This window comes from Camelus dromedarius, chromosome 32 (genome assembly GCF_036321535.1).
Source record: "Camelus dromedarius isolate mCamDro1 chromosome 32, mCamDro1.pat, whole genome shotgun sequence".
In the NCBI taxonomy this organism is placed as follows: Eukaryota; Metazoa; Chordata; class Mammalia; order Artiodactyla; family Camelidae; genus Camelus; species Camelus dromedarius.
The window spans coordinates 23,163,223-23,182,347 of NC_087467.1; the positions used below are offsets into that span (position 1 = coordinate 23,163,223).

At 52.6% G+C, this 19,125-nt stretch overlaps 1 protein-coding gene across 22 annotated transcripts in view; it reads left to right on the forward strand.

Annotated features, from left to right (window-relative positions):
• PRELID3A (PRELI domain containing 3A) overlaps positions 1–19,125 on the forward strand; it is a 46,112-nt gene that overhangs the window by 16,765 nt on the left and 10,222 nt on the right. For 4 of the 22 annotated variants that reach the window (XM_064481665.1, XM_064481667.1, XM_064481666.1 and 1 more), the window contains 5 exons: positions 3,206–3,374; positions 3,869–3,958; positions 4,543–4,697; positions 5,024–5,126; positions 6,001–11,474. In XM_064481665.1, the coding sequence (XP_064337735.1) occupies positions 3,237–3,374; positions 3,869–3,958; positions 4,543–4,697; positions 5,024–5,126; positions 6,001–6,054 (540 nt within the window). In that variant the 5' untranslated portion in view covers positions 3,206–3,236 and the 3' untranslated portion in view covers positions 6,055–11,474. Of the gene's footprint in view, positions 1–1,174; positions 1,328–3,205; positions 3,375–3,868; positions 3,959–4,542; positions 4,698–5,023; positions 5,127–6,000; positions 11,475–17,409; positions 19,120–19,125 lie in introns of those variants that run through there. The other 18 variants (XM_064481651.1, XM_064481652.1, XM_064481649.1 and 15 more) reach the window with 14 other exon arrangements.

The following is a 19,125-nucleotide window of genomic DNA, read 5'->3' on the forward strand; positions in this document are numbered from 1 at the left end:
AGAAATTAGAACTGATAAATTTTAAAATATTTGTTAATTCATCAAAATTAACAATAATAAATCCTTAGATTAACAGAGAACACTATTTTAAACTTAGGAAGCCTGTGGTTTCCAACCCCCACCAAACAGAGTGCTACTGTTTTATTTACTTTTTGTCGATTTCTATGATGTTGGCTGAATGGAAGATAACTTGATGCCCACGTCTGTTCTGCGTTCAGTGTTTGCAGCCCGTTGTTTTTGTTGAGGTAAGTGATTAAAACCCAGCCTCCCGCGGTCTGGGAATAAAGCCCGGCTGGGAAGCGTGGGAGGACTTCAGCGGTCTTTGTAAATAGTCGAGGCAGTTCTTCGCTACTGCTGCAGAGCACGCAGACTTGTCAAGGTCATAGCGGTGTGGAATCTGACACCCACGAGGACCAGCCTGACTGGGCTGTAGCTGAGTGAGTCTCCTATGTGATCTGTGATGACCGCAGTGTCACTTGGATGTGTGGGTCACCGGGTGCCGCCGGGCCAGCGTCAGGCCCCGACGGTGACGCAGGCTTCCTGGGACCCAGTTTTCACCTGGAAGCTCCAGCTTTATCTTTGGCAGCAGATGTGCGGTGTTTCCCACCAAGTGACAGGCCCGCCTCCATCTTTGCGCAGGAGCCCGGTTGCTCTGAGTAACCAGTCTGCGCCCTGCGCTCCGGACCAGCATGGCCTCATGTCCCCATGTCCTCGCGCAGAGGAACTTGGGTCCTTTTACCTTCTCAGCTGGGATGGACCTGGAGGCAGTGGGCTTCCTGCAGTGACCGCTCTGGGGAGAGGACAGGCTCTCGGGTGTCGGGGCCAGCAGCTCCCCAGGCACAGCTCCCGGAAGGTCTGGGCACTTCGCCTTCATCTTACTGTTTTTTTAACTCGTTATTGTGGTTGTTTCAAAAGCCTGCAGAAGTGGAGACCAGAGGAACGAGGGCCAGGCCCCTCTCCCAGCTGTGGGGTCTCGCATGCCTGCTGCTCCTTCCCTGGGGGGTCGTAGCAGGACAAGGCACCCTCTGACCTCAGGCCACTTCCTCCTCCCACACCCGGCATCTGGCCTTGTGGGGAGTGGCCTTGCTCTCCCCTCCTGCCCCTTCATTGGCGAGCCCTGGACACCGTGGCCACTGTGAGCCTCGGCCAAGGTCACCACTGTCAACGTCAGGACCCGAATCCCGAGGACGAGTCTCCAGCAAGTCCCCTTCTGCCTTACACAGGGTCTCGGTGGGGGGCAGTTCATGTCCACCCGTGGGCCTGGCTTCCCGCTCCCTGGCCCTCACCAGCACCGGCAGCACCAGACTTCTCGGCTTTCGTCAGCCGAGTGAGTATCGGACTGTTTTCTTTAAGCAAGAAGAGTGTGATACTGACTTGTGGGCTTGAGCCTTGTAATTTCAAAAATGTTCTTGTTTGCACTTTTTCTCCATGGTTCTTTTGATGTCTGGAATTATTTTTTATGTGTTTTAAGTAGGTTGTTTTCAGTTGAAATCATCTGTCAGAAAGATGCAAGATTTCTACATAAAAGCAGTATGGTGTGAGATATGCTAAATAGAAATATTTGTCAACTTAGATGGTTTTAAGTGATTTTAAGAAGACATAGCCTGTTGTGCTGGAAGTAATGGTTTTATGGAAACTGCTCCGGGGAACTCGACTGGCAAAGCTCGCAGCTCATTTCGCTGAGCAACCCCCCAACCCCACCCTTGTGGATGTGATGCTCTCTCCTTCCCTAGACCCTGGTTGTCCAGGCCCTGACAGTTCTTCCCCAGAGAAGGCAGCTCCGTGTCCCCTGCAGCGTTAGCAGGACCAGCCTCCTCTGTGCCTCTATCCCTCTGCGTTAAAGCCAGTGGATGCGATGCGTCAGCTCAGTGGCATGGTTCCATGGTTTGAGAAAGCATTTCTGTGTTAAAGAGGGCTTTTAGAGCTGACAGGGGGGTGGGGGGAGCCCGTGGGATGTGAAATGGAGGAGGGGTTGGGTGCCTGGCTCCAGTCTGGGGTTTGTGGCTAACTTTCTGACCTAGGATGAGCATTCTGTCTATGAGGATAAAGTAAATTCATGGTCAATAGTTTACATGGGGAAGAACGTCAAACGTGGAACAAAAACCTTCAATATGTTCATAATCTTTGCTGTTTAATTTAGTAATTCCACTTTAGAAATTTACCCTGAAAGTTGGCCGTGACTGGAATTACCTGCCTGAAGGGACTGGTTAGATCCCCGCCTGCAGGCTGACCTGCTGTGTGGTTACTTAGAATCACAGTTCTGAGGACAGCCTCATGCTGCAGGAACTGTTCACCGTCTGTGAACTACACAACGTGGACGGTCAGTGGCATGGGCAGCGGGAGCCCAGTGTAGCTTGTAAGCGTGTCTGCACTGCTGTTCAGTCTGGGCAACGGATGGTGGTGTTGAGACACACAGACTCTGCAGGGGTCCGTGTGGCGTCTCCTGGGAGCACGAGCTCTGAAGGGAGACTCAGGAAGCTGTGCCCTGAGTGCCCGGACTCCGAGCCCCGGGCGGCCTCGGGCTTCCAGCCTAAAGGGCACAGAGTCCAGGAGGCAGGGCCAGCTGTGAGTTCCCCAAGGGCAGGCAGCACACAGGGACAGCGGTGTCCACCCCTCACCTCCAGGGCCCAGGGCCAGCACGAGGACACCCCGGGGACTCCCACAGACCCGTCTTCGGGGGGTGGAATTGTGGGCGCTTTTGTTTTCTGCATGCTTTTCGTATTTTCCCAAAGTTTGAATACACTGTTTACAATCAGAAAAATACGTAGCCACTTCAAGTTACAGACCCCTTAGAAGCTGGAACAAAGTAGCAGCTTGTGGACATCAGTGCTGGGGTGTCGGGTGGGTGTCATCTGCCCTGTGGAGGAGCCACAGTTGTGACGGGGGTCAGGACACGGTTGGGCGGGCCAGCCGCGCCTTCGTCCACTGCAGTGGGAGGTGGGAACGGTCACCGCCCTGTGTTCCATCCGTGGAGCAGAGGGGTGCGGGCGGTGACTGGCAGGGGAGCCAGACATTGTCTCATTGCCCAGAAGCCCCAGACCAAAAGTTCTGCATCTTTAGGATCTGGGGGCCTCAGCCAAGCTGGGCGCACAGCCCTGGGAGGGCACGGCCTGAGCCTGGTCTGCCCCCCACCGCCCCCTGGTCCCAGGAGGACCAGGGACCAGGGACCTGGGTCAGTCATACTGGTGGTCATGCTTCCCTCCAGCCACCCGTGGGACACGGTCATCAAGGCTGCCATGAGGAAGTACCCGAATCCGATGAACCCCTGTGTGGTGGGCGTGGATGTGCTGGAGCGCAGTGTGGACGCCCAGGGCCGGCTTCACAGTCTCCGCCTCCTCAGCACCGAGTGGGGGCTGCCCGGCCTCGTGAGAGCGGTGAGCCCGCAGCTGAGCCCGGCTACAGCCGTGTGGCCGGTCTACACCCGCCACCAGGCTGGCACCTATATGCAGGAAGTGACAACCTTCCCGTTTGGGAGTTTCTGGGAAGCCCGAGAGATGGTTTGTTTCTCTGTCAGTTGAGTTAATCATCCACCTGCGCGGTTCAGCACGCCGCCTAAACCACCTGCGGGGGGCCGCCGCCCCCAACGACCCCCCCAACTCCTGCGCGACCAGGTGCGGCCCAGAGGTGACTCCGCACTGCGGGGAGGGGGGGCGGGGGCTGGTCGACCCGCAGCTGACCTGCCCCCCGGCCGGCTTCCTCCTCGGTCGAAGCTCCATCACGCCTCTGTCCATCCGTCCCACCTGCGGCAGAAGCGCCTGAAGGCGCCGCACCTGCGCCCCCAGTTGAAGAGACAGCCCCTGATGGGGAGGGGCGGTGGGGTAAAAAGCCGCTTTAAGCGTGTCGCTGTGCTAGTGTCGCTTTGTTTCAGGTTTTGGGGACCGGCAGGACCATGACGTACGTCCAGGAGCGCTCTGTCGTGGACCCAGCAGAGAAGAGGATGGAGCTGTGTTCCGCCAATGTAAGCGCCGGCCCCGGAGACGCGCGTGGGCTCCGAGCGCGCCTCCGGCCCCGCTGTCTCAGGGGCCTTTCATGTTTCACGGGGAGGCGGGCCTTCCTTGCGTTTTCAGTCCCACGTAGTAAATGTGTAGAAGACGCACACGAGGACGTGAACACGGCTCCCAGCAGCCGCTGGAAAAAGGCCCTGCCCTTCCCTCCTCTCTCGTCTCCCAGTTAAAAGGTGTATATTGGCTGAATGCAAATTCAGAGACCGCGTGCTGGGAGCACGTGCGCTCCTGGTCTCCACCTGCACCGAGTCCGGAAGCCCCGCAGGTGCTTCCGCTTCTCCATTCCCGTCACGTGACGCGCGCGCGGCTCGCTCGCCTCCTCCCCCGGCTCCTCCCTCCAGAAGCTTGGCGTCTCCTGCCCCTGAGGTCTGGCGTGGCGGAGGCGCTCGTAAGACCTTTCCTGAGCCTCTTCGGCAAAAAAAAGGAGGAAAACCTCACAGCACTGCTAGGGGCATAAAGTGACAGCCGGGCTCAGGCGTGCGGGGCGCGCGGGGCGCCGGACCCGTCTCCCTGGGCCTTGGTGTGTCCTCTGCTCCAGGCAGTGCGGGAGATGGGAGACTTGGGCAGTGGTCTGGGGAGAAAGGCAAGAGACAGAACCTGCAGCGCTGTTTCCTTCCCGAAGCTCACACTCACAAACGTGGTGTCGGTGAGCGAGCGGCTGGTGTACACGCCCCACCCGGAGAACGCAGGAAGGTAAGCGGGCGGGGGCTGGGGGAGCTCCGGGCCGGGGGGCGGGAGCTCTGGTGTAGGGTGGGGGGGACTCAGGGCGGGGAGGGGTGGGGGCCGGGGCTGGAGGGGGTCCTGGCCGGGGAGGGGTCCTCCGGGGGGTGCTCTGTGGTCGGCGTGGGAGGTTCCGGAGTCGGCGGTGGCGGGGGTTCCGGGCCGGGGAGGACCCAGGGCGGGGGTGCCCTGGGCTGGAGGGGGTCCAGGGTCGGGGTGAGGGGACCCAGGGCGGGGGAGGGCGGCCCGGACCAGGGGCGGGTGGGTTGAGTCCCGCTTCCCGCTCCCCGCTCCCCCAGGACGGTGCTCACACAGGAAGCCGTCATCACCGTGAGGGGCATCGGCCTCGGCAGCCACCTGGAGGGCCTGATGGTCAACACGATAGCGTCCAACGCAAAGAAGGTAGGACCCGCAGCCGCGGCGCGTCCGTCTGGGGAGGGCCGTGCGGGCCGGACCCGCCTCTGCGCCGCCCGCGTCGGTCCGAGGGCGGGTGTTCGCGAGGCGGGCAGGACGCGCGGGGTTTCAGCGGCGTCGGGTGGCTCCGGCCGGGCCTCTCCCCGCGGAGTCTGCCTGGAGGCCGCGGCCTCCCTCGGGCGGGACGTGGGAGCAGCTCCGCGGAGGGGCCGGGCGGAGGGAGCGCGGTGTCAGGACTGGGGGTCCAGGCGGCCCGCTGTCCGCGCCCCCACCTCGATTTCTGGTCAGAAGAGGCTCTCCCTGCGGGGCGGTGGGAAGGCGCCTCCGCCGTCCGGCCTCCCTCCCGCAACTCGGGTCCCGGCGAAGCCCGGAGCCCCTCGCGCGGCGTGTGGGCTCGTGGTCTGTCGCTGGCCGTCCGCCTGTTTCTAGAGCGCGCCGGGTAGAGGAGGGGCGGTAGCTCGGCCCCGGGAGTCGGGGCGCGCGCCTCGGCCACACCGCGAGCCCGGGCAGGTGCGCCAGGGTCTGAGCCCTGGGAGGAAGGAACGTCCTGGGAGGCAGGCAGCCCGGTGAGGCCAGAGTCGCCTCACGCCTCCCTGAGAGAGGTCGGGAAACTCAGGCCAAAGAAGGTCCTTCGTTTCCCTTTATTTCAGGGGCGGCGTGTGGGGGGCCCGCGGGGGGGCCTGGGCAGCGGCGGCCTGGAGAGGGGGCGGAGGGGAGGCGGCGGTGGCCCGGGGAGGGGCGGGCCCGCGTGGCTCCAGCCGGTGCGGGAACGCTGGGCGGACCCCGCGCCGCCTCACTTCTGCGGCCCGGAAGCCGCGGCGGGACCCGGCCTCTGACCGCGGGCCCTGCTGTGTCGCTGCAGGGCTGGGCCGCCATCGAGTGGATCATTGAGAACCCCGAGCGCGCGGTGAGCTAGCGAGGCCTGCAGCCCCAGGCGCGGACTCGGGCCGGGCCCGGGGCGGCGCTGACCGCGGGCAGGGCGCCGGAGGGCGTCCTGGAGGCCCGTCTCCTCCCGATTCGCCGGCCGGTTGGCGGCAGGACTTGCGCCCCTGCGCCGTCTCGTCCGGCAGGTGAGGCAGCTGAGCGTCCGCAGCGCGGGGCGCGCGGGGCCCGGGCCTCGGAGAGACTGATGAGTAGGAGCGGACGCTGTGAAGGGCCGGCCCGACGCGGGGAGCTGGTCACCCGGCGTCGGTCCAGAGTGTCCGCCTGGTCTGCACGTCGGGGCTGCAGCGGGAAGGCTTCTCCCCGAGCTTCACGGACGCCCCTGGTTCCCAGGCCGAGTGGCCGGAGTGTGAGCGCGGACTCCCCGCCGCCTGAGAAGGTCAGAGGTTCCTGCTCCTTCCGTTCGTTCAGGGAACGCGGATACTCCTGCCTTCACCTCCTTCCGCTGTCTGTCTGTCTGCAGCACGTGTGCACACTTGGCCTCCGGGGTCAGCCCTCTTTAAGAACTTCTTGCTGATTTTCCTTGAGCCGCTGGAGCCTAGTTTTGCCAGAGGCCTTCACCTTGAACCCAAGGTCACCATCTTCTTCCTCGGAGGCACCACTAGGGTAACAGGCAGAGCGCCTGCCTGCTGAGCGCCCTGCTTGTGCACGTGTTGTGTGGTTTGTGCGCCGTGCGTGGTTTGTGTGTGTGGTGTGTGTTGTGTCTGGTGTGTGTGGAGGGGGTGTGTTGTGAGTGGTGTGTGCTGCATGTCTGTGCGGTGCGGTGAGTGTGATAAAACACTATTTTGGCAGTAGAAAGAGAAATTCTAGAAATATCCTAGGAGCAGTGGAAAGGAACTTCCCCCTGTGATGAAGGGCAGTTAGGAGAACCCCCAGCTTACACCCTACTCAGCGGTGGAGGCTGACATTCCTCTAAGATCAAGAACAAGATGAGGATGCCCACTGTCACCACTGCTATTCAACATTGGACTGGGCGTTCTGGCCAGATCAGCTGGACAAAGGAAAAGAAATAGGCATCCAAACTGGAAGGGAAGTAAAACTCCTGCCTTTTTCATGGAGGACGTCCTGTGTGTGGACGATCTCAGAAGCCCCACAAGAAGGCTGATGAGGGGAGTCGGCAAACACGGGGTGCAGGACCAACACGTGAATACTCGTGTGTCTCCTAAGTAGCCATGGACGATCTGAGAAGGAGATTAAACATCCAGTTTACAACTGCATTCAGAAGAATGAAACACATAGACAGATACAAACTACTGTACACAAAACAGGTAAACAGCAAGGTCCTGCTGTACAGCACAGGGAACTACATTCAGTAGCTTGTCATAAACCGTGTGGAAGAGAATGTGTGTGTCTGAACCCCTGTGCGGTACACCAGAAACTGACAGCAATGTAAACCAACTAGACTTCAATTAAAAAGAATAAAACACATAGAAATAAATCAAGACAATGGAGAACTTGTACATTAAAAATTACAAAACATACTGAAAGAAATGAAAGGAGATGTAAATGAATGGAAAGACATCCCTTGCTCGCAGAGTGGAAGACTTCATATTGTTAAGGTACTACCCAAAACCTTGTACAGGGTCAATGCAGTCCCTGTCAAAATTCCTACAACTTTTTTTTTTTTTTGAAATGGAAAACTCAGTCCTCAAATTCATATGGAATTATAGGGACCCTGAATAACCAAAACAATATTGAAATAGAAGAAAAAAGTGAGAGGGCTCACACTTCCGTTTCAAAACATTTTTTTCCATTTTTTAAAACCATTTATTTATTTTACAATATCATATTTTTAAAATTGAAGTATAGTTGGTGTGTATTACATGTTACAGGTGTACAATGCAGTGATTCATGAATTTTTACACGTTACACTCCATTTATAGTTACTATAAAACCCTGGCTGCGTTCCCCATGCTGTCATACATCCTTGTGGCTTACTTTATACCTGAGAGTTTGCACCTCTTCCTCCTCCCCTCCATCTTGCCCCTCCCCCTTCCGTCTGCCCACTGGGAACCACTCCTCCCTTCTCTGCATCTGTGAGTCCGTTTCTTTTCAGTTATATTCACTGGTTGGTTGTATTTTTTTAGATTCCACGTATGCGTGATGTCTTACAGTGTTTGTCTTTCTCTGACCTATCTCACTCAGCATAACGCTCTCCAGGTCCATCCGTGCTGTGCACCAGAAACTAATACAACATTGTAAATCAGCTGTGCTTCAGTTAAAAAGCAAACCACCAAGCAACCCACTTAAAACATGGACAGAAGAACTGAACAGACACTTTTCCAAAAGAGGAAGTGCAGGTGGCCAACAGGGATGTGGAAAGTTGCTCAGCATCACTAGTATCAGGGAAATGCACATCAGAATCACAGCGAGACACCATCTCACGCCTGTCAGAATGGCCATCGTGGAAAAGAACACAAATAACAGATGTTGGCAAGGATGTGGGGAAAAGGGAACTTTGGTTGTACACAGTTGGTGGGAATGCAGATCAGTGCAGCCACTGTGGAAAACGGAATGGAGGCTTCTCAAATACCTAAAGACAGAGCCACCATATGGTGGCTGGCTTTTTTCTGTTCTCCAGTGATTTCCACTATGTCTTCTAGCTCACTGATCCACTCTTCTGCCTCAGTTAGTCTATTCTTGGTTCCTTCTAGTGTTACTCATTTCAGTGATTTTATTCTGCAACTCTGGGTATTCTTTATATTTTCCAACTCTTTGCTAAAAGCTTCGCTCTGTGCATCTGTACTCTTGAGTTCTCTGAACATCTTTGCCAGAATTACTCTAAACCCTCAGATAAATTGCCTGTCTCCTCATTACTTGTTTCTTCTGGGATTTTATCTTGTGCCTTGGCCTGGGAGAGTCCTCTGCTGCCTCATGTTGTCTGTCATTGTATTTGTATTTTTAGGTTGGTTACGTTTCTCGACCTTGGAGAGGTGGCCCTCTGTGGGAGACGTCCTGTGCGTCCCAGCAGTGCACTCCTCTCTCGCCACCCAAGGGCCAGGGTCCAGCTGGTCCCAGTGTAGAGTCTGGCCTGTGTGTGTGTGGATTCCTTCCACAGGCTTTGGGATTACTATTTTCTTGTTTCTGGTACCTGCCCCTGGTGGATGAGGCTGGACTAGAGGCTTAGGCAGGTTTCCTGGCAGGAGGAGCCGGTGCCTGCCCGCTGCTGGGTGGAGCTTGGTCCTGGACCTCTGCTGGGTAGGGCCGTGTCATTTGTGGCTCAGGAAGTCTGCCGATGGGTGGGGCTGTGTCCCCACCCTGTATGTTGTTCAGCCTGAGGCTTCCCTACAGGCTGTTGGGTGGGGCTGGGTCTTGGTGCTAATGATCCAGGCAGCCTCCAGGAAAGCTCATGTAGATGAACACTCCCAGAATGTCTCCCACCAGCTTTTTTGTCCGCTGAATGAGCCGCAGCCACCCCCTATGTCCCCAGGAGAACTTCCAGAACCAGCAGGCAGGTCTGCCTCTGCCCTTGGACCTGGTGCATGCAAGACTCTGCTTGCGTCCCAAGAGAATGAAGTCTCTGTTTACCCCAGTCCTGTGGGGCTCCTGGAGGTAAACCCCGCTGGCCTTCAAAACCAGATGTCCTGGGGTCTCCTCCTCCTCCCGATGCCGGGTCCCCGGGCTGGGGAGCCTGACGTGGGGCTCAGAAGTCTGTCCTGTGGGAGAGCCTCTGTGACAAATTCTTCAGCTTGTGGGCCGCCCCCCCGGGGGTGTGGGGCCCTATTATGCCGTGAATACATCCCTCCTACCGTCCCGCTGTGGTTCCCTCTTTGTGTTTCCAGTTGAAAAAGATCTTTCTTGCTACGTTCCAGTTTTCTTTTTTTTTTTGATGGTTGTTTAGCAGTCAGTGATGGTTTTGTTGTAGTGGCGAGGAGAGGTGAGCTCCTGGTCCCGCTACGCTGCCATCTTGACTGAAATTCACTCCCCCATTTCAAAACTTCTTACAAAGCCACAGCGATCAGAGCATTGTGGGACTGGCATACAGACAGACATATCGACCAGCAGAATAGAACTGATGGTCCAGAAGTAAGCCCGTGTATCTGTGGTCAGCTGATCCTGAACAGGGTGCAGCATGACTCACTGGGGGAAAGAACAGCCTTCAAAACTGGTGCTGGGCCAAGTGGAGACCAACATACAGGAAGATGAAGTTACACTACTACTCACACCACGTACAGAACTAACGTGAGGGATCAAGGCTTAAACGTAGGAGTGAAAATTGTAAAACTTAGAAAACACAGGGATAAATATTCATGACTTTGGATTTGGCAGTGGATGCTCATGACAATGAAAGCGTGAGCAATGAAAAAAAAACCAGATACACTTGACTACATTCAAATTAAAACCTTTCATGCATCAAAGGACGTCATCAGTTTCCAGAAAGTGAAAAGACAGCCTACAGAATGGGAGAAAAACTGCAGACCACACATCTGATAAGGGTCAGCTGTCCAGAATGTGTGAGAACTCACAGGGCTCCGCAGCAGAGACAGACGCCCATCGATAAATGGCCGAAGGATCTGAACAGACATTTCTCCACAGAATATACAGAAGGTAACAAGCATTGGCAAAAATGTGGAGAGACTGGAGTCTGAATTCGTGCTGCTGGTAATGTAATACGGTGTAGCCACTCCATTCTTAGTTCTGTAACCAAAAGTTTCAAAACAAGTGTGCAAATACTTGTAGTGGAATGAGGATAGCAGCAGTTGTCACACTAGCTGCCAGGTGGACACAACCCATGTCTCTCAAGTGATGACGGATAAACAGAATGTGGTCTCCACACATGGTGGACTATTACTCAGCCATGAAAAGGGATGAAGTACTGACACCTGCTGCAGTGTGCATGGATCTCTGAAACATCATGCCGAGTGACAGAAGCCAGACACAAAAGGCCCCGTACAGTATGAGTCTACGTGAACGCAGTGCCTGTGCTGGGTGAGTCCACACAGACAGAGGGCATCTGGGTTGTAGCAGGGTGGGGATGGGCACAGGATCTCCTTTTGGAGTGATGACACTGTTTTGGGGTGATGAGAATGTTCTGGGTGATGAGAATGTTCTGGGTGATGAGAATGTTCTGGGTGATGAGAATGTTTTGGGTGATGAGAATATTTAGGTGATGAGAATATTTTGGGTGATGAGAATGTTCTGGGTGATGAGAATGTTTTGGGTGATGAGAATGTTTTGGGTGATGAAAATGGGGTGATGAGAATGTTCTGGGTGATCAGAACGTTTAGGTGATGAGAATGGGGTGATGAGAATGCTTTGGAACTGGATAAAGGTGATGGGTGCACAACAGCCACTGAACTGTACACTTTATAAAATGGTTAACTTTTGTGAACTTCACCTCAGTAAAGAGGGGGAAATATAAATAAATACACACGTGAGCATTCATAAAGCTGAGACATCTAAGAAAACATCGCTGTGCTGGGAACTCGATGGTCCCTGCGGTTCTGGTAATGATTTCGGTGCTGATTTCCCCACCGTCCCCCCTTCCCCGTTTTTCTGACACCCTCTTAGTCTTATGTTAAGCTGTCTGGATTGATTTTGCAATATGCTTATGTTTTCTTTCCTCTTTGTTCCACCCTCTGGGGGATTTCCCGGACTTCACCTTCCAGCTCCTTCGGTAACTGTCAACTGGGCGGACTGTTCTAAATCTCGGAGTCACCCCTGTATGTCATACCATCCTGTCCTTGCATCCAGACGTGGTCCCCTCCGTCCCGTCTCTAGAGATGAGCGTACCAGGAGCGTTCCCATGTCCCTTCGTGCAGGGGGGGGCTTCCGGGACACTCTTCCCACTGACACCCCATGAAGCATCGTCCTCCCCACTGTGACACTCTGGTCCCACAGCTTCTAGGTAGCTAATCCTGGAGGTAATGGCCTAAAACTGGTCATGGAGGGAGTTCTCTTCTAGCGGGAGGCGTGGAAATCTGTCATTGTGGAAACCGTGTAAATATTCTTTAAAATCTACACGTTTTTATTGAGATGTAGTTGTTTTACCACAGTGTATGTTTCAGGTGCATAACACAGTGATTCACAATTTTTAAAGGTTATATTCCATTTATCGTTACTATAAAACACTGTGTCCCGTGCTACACAGTACACCCTCGTGGCGTCTGTCTTATATGTGGCACTGTGTTGGCCCCCACCCCTGCCCGACCCCCTGGTAGCCTCCCATTGGCTCTCGGAGTCCGTGAGCCTGTGGGAACCACACTTTTGGAGCAGGGATGAGAGTGCAGACGGGTAGACTCCCGGGAGCGCTCTGCAGAGGTTCCTGCAGGTTCTGGAGGAAGGGAGCGTCTTCAGGGCGAGGGCAGTTGTCAGTGTTTGTCAGTTTTGTTCACTCGTTCAAAAAACCAGCTCTTGGTTCGATTGATTTTTTCTATATTTTTTTCAAGAAGTTTTCATCTATTTTTAAGAGTTTTAAATCAAAATATATATTGAATCTTGTCAGATGTTTATTTACCATTTATTAAGATGATCACGTAATTTGCCCCTTTAGATTTTCTTAACATAACCCCATACTCAGTGATAAATGAATACTGAACCATCCTTAAACTCCTAGTATGATTCTTCGTGTTCTGCACTGTATTTACAATGTTTGGCTCTGTCTTGGTATTCATAAATGAGGTTATGCCAGTGCTCTTATTTGGGGCAATTCTCACTGGGTTTTGGTGCCAGTATCATGTTTGATTTATGTGAAAGTTTTTAGAGGATGTTTTTATTGTGTTCTAGAACAAGGTAAGTTATAGTGAAATAATCTATACTTTAAAAATTTGATAAAATTTCCTAGTAGAACCACCTGAGTCTGATAATTTTTTTGTTTGTTTTTTTTAATAATTAAAAAATTTTCTTCATTGAAGTACCGTCAGTTACAGCGTGTCAGTGCCTGGTGCACAGCACAGTGTCCCAGCCATGCAGGTACATACATGTGTTTGCGTTTTTTTCATTAAAGGTTATTGCAACATCCTGAACACAGCTAGCTCACCGTGCTGTTCAGCAGAAATTTCTTTAATCTGTTTTTATTTCTAGTGGCTTTGATGTGTAAATCTCAAACTCCCAAATTTATCCGTTCCCACCCCCTTTCCCCAGTAACCACAGGATTGTTTACTGTGTCTGTGAGTCTGCTTCTGTTTCGTGGATGAGTTCATAATGTCCTTTTTTTTTTTCCTTTTCTTTAGCATGTGGTGTTTTTCTTTCTCTTTCTGGCTTACTTCACTTAGAATGACCATCTCCAGGTCCATCCATGTTGCTGCAAATGGCATTGTTTTATTCTCTTTTAGGGCTGACTAGTATTCCATTGTATAAAGATACCACAGCTTCTTTATGCATTCATCTGTCGGTGGACATGTAGGTTGCTTCCATGTCTTGGCTATTGTAAATAGTGCGGCTGTGAACACTGGGGTGCATGTAACTTTTCGAATTACAGTTCCCTCCGGATATATGCCCAGGAGTGGGATTGCTGGATCATATAGGATAGGTCTGTTTTTAGTTTTTTGAGGAATCCCCATGCTGTTTTCCACAGTGGCTGCACCAAACTGCATTCCCACCAGCAGTGACAGAGGGTTCCTTTTTCTCCACAGCCTCTCCAGCATTTGTCATTTGTGGACATTTTAACGATGGCCATTCTGGCTGCTGTGAGGTGATACCTTATTGTAGTTTTGATTTGCATTTCTCTGATAATAAGTGACATTGAACATTTTTTTCATGTGCCTATTAGCCATTCGTATGTCTTCATTCGAGAATTGCTTGTTTCGGTCTTCTGCCCATTTTTGGATTGGGTTGTTTGTTTTTCTTTCAAGTTTTGTTAGCTCTTTATATATTCTGGAAATTAAGCCTTTGTCAGTCACTTCATTTGCAAGTATTTTCTCCCATTCTGTAGGCTGTCTTTTTGTTTTGCTTATGGTTTCCTTTGCTGTGCAGAAGCTTATCAGTTTAATCAGGTCCCATTTGTTTATTTTTGCTTTTATTTCTGTTGCCTGGGTAGATGGCCCTAGGAGAACAGGGCTAAGATTCACATCAAAGAATGTTTTGCCTCTGTTTTCTTCTAGGAGATTTCTTATGTCTTGTCTCATATTTAAGTCGTAGAGCTATTCTGAGTTTATTTTTGTGTATGGAGTGATGGAGTGTTCTAGCTTCTCTGACTTACATGCTGCTGTCCAGTTTTCCCAGCACCGTGTGCTGAAGGGACTGTCTTTTCTCCACTGTATCTTCTTGCCACCTTTGTTGAAGGTTAACTGACCCGAGGTCTGTGGGTTTATTTCTGGTTGCTGTATCCTGTCCCACTGACCCATTATGTCTGTTTTATGCCAGTGCCACCCTGTCTTGATGACTGCAGCTCTGCAGCACTGTCTGAAGTCTGGGAGGGTTATTCCTCCAGCTTTGTTCTTTTTCTTCAGTATTGCTTTGGCAGTTCTGGATCTTTTGTGTTTCCGTATAAATTTTAGGATTGTTGGTTCTAGTCCTGTGAACAAAGACCTGGGTGATTTGCTAGGGGATCGCACTGAATCTGTAGATTGCCTTGGGAAGTACGGCCATTTTAACGATACTGATTCTTCCAATCCAAGAGCACGGGCTATCTCCATTTCTGAGTCGTCTATAATTTCCTTAACCAACGTTTTGCAGTTCTCCCTGTGGAAGTCTTTCACCTCCTGGTTCACATTTATTCCTGAGTATTTTGCTATTTTGGATGCAATTTTAAAAGAGATTGTTCCTTTACTTTCTTTTCCTGCTAATTCAGTTGTCAGTGTCAAGAAATGCGAGTGATTTCTGCACATGACTCTTGGGTCCTGCTACCTTGCCAAATTCTTTTACCAGCGCTAGTGGCTTTTGTGTGGCACCTTTGGGGTTTTCTATATATAGGATCATGTCATCTTCATGTAGTGACAGTTTTACCTCTTCTCTTCCAATTTGGATCCTTTTTATGTCTTTTTCTGGTCTGACTGCTGTGGCTGGGACGTCCAGTCCTGTACTGAATACAGGTGGTGGCAGTGGGCATCCTGGTCCTGTTCCAGTTTCAGCGGGAAGGCTTTCGGCTTTCACCGTGGAGCACTGTGCTGGCTGCAGGTTTGTCATAAGTAGCTTCTGTTATGTTGAGATATGATCCCGCTGTGCCCACTTTGGTAAGCGTTTTTTCTGAAATCACGAGTGGGTGCCTAATTTTATCAAATGCTCTCTGCAGGTATTGAGATGATCGTGTGATTCTCGTCCTGGGTCTTGTGGACGTGACGTACCACACTGACTGACTTGCGTGTGGTGAGCCGTCCTTGTGCCGCTGGGAGGAGCCCGGCCTGACTGTGCTGTGCGCCCTTCGTGTGCTGCTGGTGCTGCTGACGCTGTCGAGGGCGTCTGCATCCCTGCTCATCGCCGATGTGCTTTCCTTTCTGGGTGGAGCCTTTGGCATTTGGCGTCAGGGTGATGGTGGCTTCCTAGAGTGGGTCTGGGAGTGTGCCCTCCCCTTCAGTCCTCTGGGAGCGCTTGAGAAGGACTGGCACTAGTTCGCTGCATGGTGGGTAGAACTCCCCAGGGAAGCCGTCTGGTCCCGGACTGTTGTTTGCAGGGAGGCTTTTTCTTGCTGATTCTGTTTCATGTCTAGTGACTGGACTGTTCAAGTGATCTTACTTCTTGATTCGGTTTCGGTGGACTGTGCGTTTCTAGAAACGTGTCCATTTCTTGTAAGTCGTCCCATTTATTGCTATAGTTGTTCATGGCATTCTCAGGGTTTTTTGTGTTTCTGTGGTGTTGGTTGTAATTTTTCCATTTTCATTTCTTATTTTATTGATTGTGTCTTCTCTTTTTTCTTCTTGGCGAGCCTGGCCAGAGGTTTGTCAATTTTTTTGACTCGTTCAAAAAAACAGCTCTTGGTTTGTTTTTTAAAAAAAATCTCTATTTTACTTATTTCCTAATTGGGGCTTTAATGTTTACAATGACTGGTGAGAGTTTACAGGGAAAAGGCAGGCAGGAGGGAGTGAGCCCACCCTGCGGGGCGCTGAGGGGCTTTCTGGGCTAGATTCTTCCTCGAGATCTGTGCTTGTGTTTCGCTCTGTGCAGAGAAGTTCCTTCGGGCAGGAGTTGGCAACTAAAACCTGTGAGCTGGGATTAGCTTCTCCATTTTTAAAGGAGTTGTCAGTAAACCCCTCCCCGCAGACAAGTCTGCACCAGAGACTATTAGAGGCCGGAGAAATACTTAGTGGCTGGCCCTTCGCACGAGAAGTTTCCATAAAGCCAGCCCCCTTCTTAAAAATCCCAGTGTGTCTTTCCACTGACATACTACCCCCGCCATTTCTCACTGGTGCCACTTCCATTTCCCACATACGGAATCTCAGTTATTTGAGACTTCTGTCCCCTCCCTGTCGCTGCAGCCATTTGGAAGCCGAGTCTTGCTCTAAAGGGTCTCAAGGTCAGTCCTGTGTCTCCTCACTCCCACCACCCCAGTCTGTTTCAGGCGCTTACTGACGCAGCCCCCACACCGCACGCGTCCTCCTCCACCGAGCAGGACAGCCCGTGCGGGGCGTGACTTCCCAGGCCGTCAGGGAGACCTGCTTGGGGGCCAGCCGGCTGCCGTCTTGGAAGCTGAGCCGCCGGCCCCAGTGAGGCCTCCAGCTGACGCCACCACAGCAAAGACCCAGGCCAGAACCAGACCCGCCCAGCGACGGCGCTCCCGACCTCCTGACGCCCAGGAGCGCGAGGCAGGGCACGGTTACTGATACTGCTGTTACGAGCTGATGCGCCCCCGTGTGCTAACTCCAGGCACCTCTGAACCGGCCTCCCTTTCTTTCTGCTCCACTTACTGTCCAATTACTCAAAAAAAAAAAAAAAAATCCTGTCGTAAATCCCCTTGATTAAAGAGCTAGAGAGCCTCCTCATTCGTTTTTGGAGGAAGTCAGAACCGAGGCCTCGGCCTGGTCCGGCCGAGCCTGACGCGAGTGGCGTCAGACTGCACTCTGGGGGTGCTGGGTCCCCCCGCCCGGAACCCACGCCGAGGTCTGCTTCCTCGAAGGTGTTCTTCACTGACACCAGCTCATGACTTACTGTAAATTCCTTGAGATTTATATTGCTTTGGACTATTTCTTTTAACTGTCGAGGTCAGCATTGGGCCAGTGAGAGTTCTTCATGAGCTAATACGAGACCTGTACTTTGCGTGCACAGCTCTGCCCGACCCCGAGCACCAGGTGACTTGAGGGCTGTATTCAGAATCGCAGCCCTCGGGGGGAGAAGCAGGTGGACGCTCAGCAGGGTCCCGGGCCCAGCACAGGAAGTGGCGTCCTCAGCTGTGCTGCTGGGCTTGTGGTCTGACCTTGGGCAGAGGTCACCTTGCTGTTCTACTTCACTGTAACAGGGGGTCTGGACGGCACTACTTCAGAGCTGAGTATTAAAGGAGACCATGTGGCTGACGGTGCTTCGCACGGTGAGTGCCTCACACCCGCAGGCCCAGGCTGGGCCTTCATGGTGGCAGACGCCCCACTCCCTTGTCCCCCACCACTCGTTTACAGAAAAGCGTTAGTCTCCCCCAAGTTCCAGAGGGCAGGTTTAATCAGAGAAAGGAGAAATGCAGAAACAGGGGAACAGTCAAGCAAATAATAGTTTAGCCGTGAAAACAAATTGAAGGACCTTTCGTTCCTCCGCAGGGGCTACAGATCACATCCTAAGCCACATCCTTGAGCTTTTCTGCAGATGCGAAACCCCCACCAGGTGAAGTTGGCCGCGTGCCGCCAGTTAGCACGTAGACCCCAGACGGGTTGGATCCAGTGGCTGATGTGGCCTTCCCCCAGTTATTCACCCCTCACAATCCAGGGGTGTCCACGAGCTGATCAGGCCCTCTGCAAGCTTCACACCTAATGCTGCCTTTAAAAACCCTTGTCTGAAAGCCACTGGGGAGTTGGGTTATTTTGAGAAATAGCTGCCCATTCTCCTTGGTTGGCCCGTGGTGGGCGCCTGCAGTAAATGCTGCACCTTCCTTCCCCACAACCCGAGGTCAGTGGGTTGGCTTTACTCTCATTGGATGAGTGGACCCAAGTTAGTTGGGGGCAACTCTGATGACCCAGATGGGCCTCCCACCCCGAGGGGACATCTTGCCTATGGGCCCCGTCTCAGGGGCAGCCCCAGTGCTTACCACTGACTGGAAGCCGCTGGCCCAGGGCCCACTTGGTCCCACAGTGAAGGAGACGAGGCTCTGGCCCTGGTCTGGTCTGGCCTGTGAGGCAACTCTGGTACGTGGTGGGCCCTCCTGTGTGCCTGCCCCGGAGTGTTCTTCCCTGCTGGCTGGCCTGATTGGAGTTTTCCTTTTTGGTGGGAAAGACATCCAACTTGTCATCTGGTTTTAAGTGGGATGCCACTTTAACAAGATTTTCCCTTCTGGGTCCAGGAGGACCTCGCTCTTCCAGACGGGCCGAGCAGCCCCTGGAGAACTCCGTCAGACGCCCGTCTGGAACGGCAGGTAAGAAACTGCAGGTAAGACAACGCCTGCCTGGCTCTGGTCTGGTACTGGTAGCGCCGGCCGTATGAAAGGGAAGCGGGGAGCTGGCGCCTGTTCCAGCTGCTGGGCCCCTGGGGTGTATTGTGCAGAACTGGCAGATCTTTGGTTCTGCTCCTATGAAGAGAAAGAAGACTGTGTTTCTGAGACAGTGTGGCCACAATGTTCTTTAGACTCTGCAGAAAAATTCCAAAGCTGGTTCTTTTTATTGCTCAGTTAGATAAAAGATTTTTTTCAAAATTCTGACCCAGAGAGAACAAAGGTATTTCTAGGAGAAAGCTTGAACTTATAACTCTTATGTCCTCAGAATGCAGATACAGCCCACAAGGCCTGAGACTCCAGCCTTGGGTCAGTTACTTAATAGAACCTGAAACTGAAAGACAAAAAGGGAAAGGAGGCTTTAAATTCAAGGGCGTAAACTAAACTTATTCCATGTTATTTATAATAAACAAAACTTACTTATGAATCAGACATTGTAAGACTCATTAATTTATAACGTCTAATTCATGACTAAGCTGTTCGTTTTGGGGGGGAGGTAATGAAGTCTATTTACTTAATAGTTTTTTTTTTTTTTTAAATGGC